Here is a 7,016-nt window from a genome sequence, read left to right as displayed (position 1 = left end):
TTTAAATACAATTAGGAATAATGCTTCTAATTGATCTTAAACTGTCTTGATAGTTATCTTAGCTATTTAAAAAATACTTTCAATTATAATGAAGGCTAAGTCTTTTAAAATAAAATATCTTTTTAATTATTTTACATCAATTTTTTAAAATATAAATATGCTAGCATTAAAATCTGCTTTGAAAATGTCAATTTAATCTCAGTGTAGAGCTCTCAGAAAGGGGCCATTTCCCTTTTGATTCATATATCATGGTCATGAATGGAAAGAATGTGACTGAAAAATAGAAAGGACAGAAATGACAAAGATAAAAAACACTGGTAAAGTAAGAAAGCATGCTACATGTTAGCGTCTGAATTGGTTTGTTAAATCAATTGAACTCAAGCTACAAATCCTATTTACAAGCATGCTAATTTCTACTAACGAAAATAATATCTTGTAGGATAAGAAACAGAAATTTAGAAAAATTTGGAAGCTTGTGCACTATATACAAAAATCAAGGTTTTTTCACACACATAAATCTAAGACTATCAAACTGTGTCTTTAGTACATAGCAATGAACTTATCCACAGGGTGATTGCAAATAGAGCAATTCAAGGGCCTCTGAGAAAGTTTAATATTATTGCGGCAATCAGTGCATAGGGTTTTGTGAGCACATGGCACGGCTATCCAAATTGCCTTCCTCTCCTTACATACTCTGCAATTGCCATTACCAATACTGCTTTCAGCCAGTTCTGAGGGCGAAGAGTATGCTGGGCTGTATGGGGACAGAACGCTCTGAGGCGACTTCTGTCAAATTTCAAAACTAAAACAGAAGTAAGATTACGACGTCAAGATCAATTCAAAAAGTCAGAAATAAGAGAATGCCTGTTGAGTTATCAGTAATTTATTTATTACCTCCCATAATTTAGGGCTGACAGTGGATGTCCATAATTGGGCCTCAGGCTTCTGTTGAGTCCACGGAGTGAAAAATGAAGTTCCTCCCTGTTGTAGAAAACTTAAGAAGGGATGTCCTTGTCCCTGCCCAGATTCAGAGGACGATGGTGGGTTGTATTGATTAGGGGGAGCAAGCTGAATATTTGAACGAGGAATATCCATGATGTTATAACACACAGGTAATTTCGTGCTTTCCATGGCTTGTGCGAAAGAATTATTGGGTGCAGCAGGTTGATTCACAGTGTAAGCGTTGACTAGTGTATTTGGATTTGCGCTAGTAAGAACCGTCCCATCCGCATTCACATTGAAGTCATCCAAAAGATTTGTGAGGTATCGAACATCTTCTTTGGTTCTGATTGGACATTTGCCCGTAGAAGTTGATTGATGATAAAGCAAAGGGCCAGACTGAGAAAAATCAGCATTTGAGCGGGTCTCGGCCTCAGGAGTTGTAATTAATTGGGTAGGTTGAAGAGGGGCAGAAATAGATATCGATGTTCCTTGTGGGATTTGTCCTGCAGCATCTGCATACGTGCGTCCTTTGTCCACAAATGAATTCTTCCCACTTCCAATAGTTTGTTGATGCCTTGGAGGATATTCAGGCTTTGGAACTGAAAGTGCCGGGAGAATAACCATGTGGGTAGCAGGGCCCGTTCCAACAGGAACAATTTTCATCCTGCACAAGCCTGGTATAGAACGGATGAAGTCGCTAAGCTTGATGTAGCCAAGAGAAATATGGTCCAGCTCCAAGCCACAGGTTGCTCTGAAATCTCCCTTGAGAGAAGACAGGGGATACCATTCCCTTTCCTTGAGCCGCTTTGATACTTCTCCTAGGAATACCGGCAGCCACCTTTTAAATTTCTCCACCCAGGCTGGATATTCTACAGGGTTTGGCAATAATAATGGTATATTAGTATGCGCCGAATCTCTGCTTTCTTGCACATCCCCTGGCAAATGATCTCTATCCAATGGTGACGATGATGATGATGATATACTTTGGTTTCTAGCGTCAAATTCTGTGTCATTTCTATGCATCTCATCCTCTTGAACATTAGTTCCCTTCATGGGCTCCAGCATGGACTTGGGAACTGCGCCTTTAATCTCCACCTGTAGACACTTATGCAACAGTCAGACACTTTATAATGTGTGATATAGGAATAGAATTTCTTACCATTTTACCAAAAATTGGTATATAATGTGCTCGCACAGCAGCGGCCACAGACTCTTGGTGTTTAAATGTCACAAAGCCAAAGCCACGGGAGTGAAGGTGCTCTCCACCTTGACTGCCGATGACTACTGCATCTATAACTGGTCCAAATTTACTCTCAAAGATATCTCTCAGATCCTCTGTCGGTTAGTAGACCCATTATTATTAGAATCAACTAGTTTGTAAACTTCAAATCTGAACTTTATTTTATCTCAAAACATTAACATTTCTAACAGACCAGATTCTACTGAAGGGGAAAGGCCTCCAATAAACACCTTCTTGTTTAAATCCTCAGGGATACGCTGCTAGAATATCACGGTGTTATAATTTTATTATTATGTGGAGTAGTTGAGAATTAAAAATATAAATTGTGAAGGAAGGTAACAAACAAAGTTCAATAATCTTTATGAATATGATAAATTTTAAGGTATCCCACAACTAGCCTGTGAAGTGTTTCTGAACATCTTGACTCGTCGCAATTCTCCTTCTCCATGAGCAAAATAGCACTTATCCCCTCTGACACAACCACTGGGAGATTCATAGTACCTGCAAATCTCTGTTTTGGTGTACAATGGTAATTTTGAACTGACGAATGACAAGCAAATGTCAAATTCCTCTCTGATGTACATATGCTAGCAATACATAATTTGAGCAAAATTTGTTTTAAGAACAACAGTCTATAACCTGTCTTCGTGTTGATCTCGATCCTGATTTCCGCTTCCAGCTTTAATTAATTGAGGCTTTGCAGAATTATCGAGACATTTCTCACTGGTGGTCTCTTGTGACGCCTGGGCCATCAGATACTCCTTTAATTTACCTATGGAAAGGGGAAATGATGATGCTTGTTGAATAACCATTTTATTATAAGATAAAATAAAATAAAATCGAACTTTACGTACCGAATTGAAAGACGGATTGAGAATTTAGCATCTCTCGCATGTCTTGTGTCTTTGCTACATCAACAGGCCTTTGTTTCCTGCACAGTATACTCAAGGTTATCTTATTACAGTATAGCCAAAAACATAAATGGAAACTAAGTTAATAAGAAACAAATGTATAACCTTAGATTTAATGCTTGACGATTGGCTCCATAAGCAATCAGAAGCATAGCACATTCAAAATGATTATTTTTAACTGCATAAAACAGAGGGGTCTCCTTTGTTTCTGTAACCATGTCAACTGCTTCTGCATCTTGAATCAAAAGCATCTGTGATCTCAAAAAAGAGTTTAAATTTAGCTCAAGTAGGAGTTGTAATAAACGACTTCCCATCACTGGAAAGGTAGAAAATACCGAATTAAAAAGGAACTTTAGGAGTTGTAATAAACGACTTCCCATCACTGGAAAGGTAGAAAATAGTGATCGAATTAAAAAGGAACTTTAAATTTGTATGTTCTCTGTCGAAAGCCGTAATTCTAATTGTTGTGAATGCATTGAAAATTTGAAAAATATTTAAACATAGGAAATCAAGATCTATATCAAGGGTTCAAACCTGCAATCCTTGAAGGTGACCATAATTTGCTGCCACGTGTACGGCAGTCAGACCTAATCTGTTCCTTGCGCTCACGGAAGCTCCGTGACTAAGAAGTAAACTTATAAGCCTGGTCCAAGATTTCATACACGAATTATTCTGCAGAACCAATTACAATTGATAACTAGCTAAGAAAGATTCGATGAAAATGAAAGAACCTTGTATCTTGATTAGTTGCGGTAGCTTTGAGGCCCCAGTGAAGGGCAGTATTTCCATCGCTATCTGCCTCATTAGGATCCACGCTTCCATTTAATAGCAATTTCACCAATTCTTTATCTCCAGTCTGCAATCAACTATAAAACTAGTAAGCTAACAGCTTACCAAGAAAATGTGCAGAATTTTTTGTGACGACTTCTTCAAAGGTCAGCTCAAGTCAAAATATTATTCGACCTGAGAAGCTCGAACAAGTGGCAAGAATAGAGCATTAGTAGACAATCTTTTGTTGTCTCTGATAGGTTTTATGACACTTTCCCTGAAGTGCAGCAGGAGTTCGATTTCACTGAGAAGCACTTTCCTTTGTTGTTGAATTTTTGAAAGAGTTATGCTGTTCGTGCTTTCCTTATCAGAATCATCACAGTTGTTATTATCACTATTCCGAGCTTCGATCTGCCAAAGTGAGACAGCATTTTTTACCAAACTTTCAAAGATTGTTTGAGGTTGATTGTCATTTTGCATCAATGTAGAAAGAACCAAATTTGTAGCCGCAATAACCAGAATTGCGAAAGAAACTATGTGTCCATCTAGGGCCTTTTTGTAGGCTATTTGATGAATGTCTTTAGTGTTCACTGCAAGAATTCTGACTGCAGCGATGTCCTGAAATTTTGGTAACCAGATCATTAAATTATCATCACTGGCACAAATGATATGTCAATTAAACTAAAAGTAGATTTTAAATATAATATTTAACATATTCACGGACAATATTTAACAAACTCGTGAACAAAGTTTTGATTAAATTATCATCACTGGCACAAATGATATGTCAACTAAACTAAAAGTAGATTTAAAATATGCGGACAATATTTAACAAATTCGTCAACAAATTAAGTTTTGATTAGTACTTGTATTATTAACTCGGATCTTTATTAATAAACAAAATTAAATCTTCAAATTGATGCAACTACCTATTTCAGAAAATTTCGAGACAAAATATATCATTTCAGCAGGATAAATTGATTTCTAATTAGCAGTAATTTTACATCACTTTTGGCACATAAGCAAACTTTTTGACATTTAAATTGGTGATTATGTTTAAATGAGAGAAAAATTATCTAAAAGATTTGGATGAAAGCTTAATTACTGAAAAATCAATCATTTTAAAATCACTTCAGTAAATTTGGCACATAAAACAACAATATTTCTTCACCTTATTTCCGATTAATCTGAGAAGCTCAGCTGTACCGCTAGCCAAAGACCAGTCAACCTGCATCCTGTTTTGCAAACTTGGCTAGATAAGCATTTAAACTAATAACACGAATAAATAAATCTTTCGAGAACCTGTAAAGCTAAATATCAAGGTGGATAAAGACCTTTTGGAGAGCAAAGCCATATCTAAGGGACTTTGACCTTCTTTGGACTTGATGTCGGTGCGGGCTTGATTACGAAGTAAGAAATTTATGCAATTGTGAGAATGAGAATGAGCAGCGTAATGAAGCGCGGTCTTACCATTTTCATCAAGCCCGTTAACAGGTAAGGAAGGACCGATCTCACCTTCAACTATAGCTCGTGCACAGGCAACAGAATCAAGCTTACATGCCAAATGCAGAAGTTTTTGCAAAAGACGGCTCATTTTATCCTCGTTATCTCTGCATTTTGCGTTTCCGTCGGTGCCGGTGATTAGCCCGGAAATCCTGGCCTTGCAAATGCACTTAAAGAGAGAGACGAATTCGAGGCTATCATCCTCGCAAATTAACCTACTAAACGTGCTCTCCAGCTCGAAAAGGTTTTCGTCATTTAGATTCACGTCTCCCTCGACCTTAGTCATAGAATAAAGTGATTTATCTTCTGCAATCGGTTTGTCAACAAATTCTTCTTTTTCGGATTCCTGATTCTTCTGCATATTAAAGCTTTAGGTTTTGAATACAAAGACAGTGTGCCTGCAAAACATTTAAAGTTTAGACGTCTAATGTAAACTTGCTGTGCCTGCAAATTACTCAGAACTTTAGATTTTAGTAGTAAAAATAATGTGACTGTAACAGTCAAAGATTTAGGTTTTCAATTTCAAAACATAATCGAATCATCCAATACACAAGGAAATTTGAAAAAAATTGTCCAAATTTCAAAATTTACTCTCAAATTTACCAGTTTCGCTGTGCAATGAAGAATTTTAATGAAGGAATATAGGAGTTGAAAATTTCTCACGTTAAACACAAAGCAAGCGAATACTCTGAAAGCGCTCTCTGAAATGCTAAGCAGTTTTATTTCCACTGTAAACAGGCAGTTTTAGTTCCCGAGGCTGGTATACCGATAGCTGAAGCGGCAGAAAATTATTTATAAGTGCGTAGAAGTCCAATCCAGTGACGCTTCCGCAGGGGAATTTTCTTCTTCTGCGAAGCCTGTTGTAAAGCGAAACACACTCATAACATATTACCTAGGGTTTCATGACTTCGACGTGCTTTTAAAAGGCTTCAGAAAGAAATTCCAGAAGTTTGCGTTTCTTGACTTCGACGTGCTTTTTAAAGGCTACAGAAAGAAATTCCAGAAGTTTCGAGAGGCTTCTAAATTATTTCGTGGCAATTCTAAAGATTGTAGAAGAATTTTGTGGATGTGTCAAGAGGAGCTCTGCTAATGGTTTGTATAAGATTTTTTGGTAATTTGGTTGTATGTTCATGTTTTGTGAGGATGTGTGGGTAAATTTTAAATTCAATTGGTTGATTTTTTGATTTCATGTTATTGTTAGTTCCTCTTTGTAGGCGAGATTACTAATGCATCTATTTGGTGCATTCTTTTTTTTGAAGTCAGTCAATCATTTAAAACTATTTTTTAAAATTTATTCATATTTCTATAGTTTTAATTTTTGTATATTTTTTTAGAATTCAAATAATACTATTTATCTGCTTTCTTATTGGTGTATTCTGGAAACAATCATTCCAAAAAATCTATTTTCCTCAATTATTTAGTCAATATTTTTTAGAACCATCCAAAGTGTCAATAAATTCTGATTATGATAGATGATCTTTGAAATCCACAAATATGTACCAAAATCTTATCTCATTCAATAAGATCAAAAAAATCTAAATAAAATATTTTTTGTTAGGATGTATTTTCAATGCATACTAATATACTTTTTTGACAGTTGTATATCTATTGAATACATAGAACTATTATAATTGTACATTTTACTGTATATG

General features: G+C 36.0%; 1 protein-coding gene across 3 annotated transcripts; it reads right to left on the bottom strand.

Moving 5' to 3' along the window:
• Positions 1 to 342: 342 nt before the first annotated feature.
• LOC131077811 (uncharacterized) lies at positions 343 to 6,368 on the bottom strand. 3 transcript variants are annotated; one of them, XM_058015373.2, is made up of 14 exons: positions 5,968 to 6,367; positions 5,196 to 5,762; positions 5,033 to 5,096; positions 4,057 to 4,479; positions 3,825 to 3,949; positions 3,628 to 3,736; positions 3,199 to 3,344; positions 3,037 to 3,113; positions 2,822 to 2,954; positions 2,581 to 2,722; positions 2,376 to 2,442; positions 2,102 to 2,277; positions 895 to 2,037; positions 343 to 786 (listed from the first exon to the last, which is right to left on the bottom strand). In XM_058015373.2, the coding sequence occupies exons 2-14, from the start codon at positions 5,723 to 5,725 to the stop codon at positions 541 to 543; spliced, it is 3,381 nt and encodes a 1,126-aa protein (XP_057871356.1). In that variant the 5' UTR covers positions 5,726 to 5,762; positions 5,968 to 6,367; the 3' UTR covers positions 343 to 540. The 3 variants fall into 3 exon arrangements, with proteins under 3 accessions (XP_057871356.1, XP_057871358.1, XP_057871357.1); XM_058015375.2 differs by having other exon boundaries at positions 343 to 802; positions 5,196 to 6,368; XM_058015374.2 differs by having other exon boundaries at positions 2,376 to 2,439; positions 5,196 to 6,366.
• Positions 6,369 to 7,016: the final 648 nt, after the last annotated feature.

The sequence above is a fragment of the Cryptomeria japonica genome, chromosome 10 (genome assembly GCF_030272615.1).
Source record: "Cryptomeria japonica chromosome 10, Sugi_1.0, whole genome shotgun sequence".
NCBI classification, from domain to species: domain Eukaryota; kingdom Viridiplantae; phylum Streptophyta; class Pinopsida; order Cupressales; family Cupressaceae; genus Cryptomeria; species Cryptomeria japonica.
Note: the sequence above shows the minus strand (reverse complement) of the source record. Positions and strands in the feature narration are given on the sequence as shown.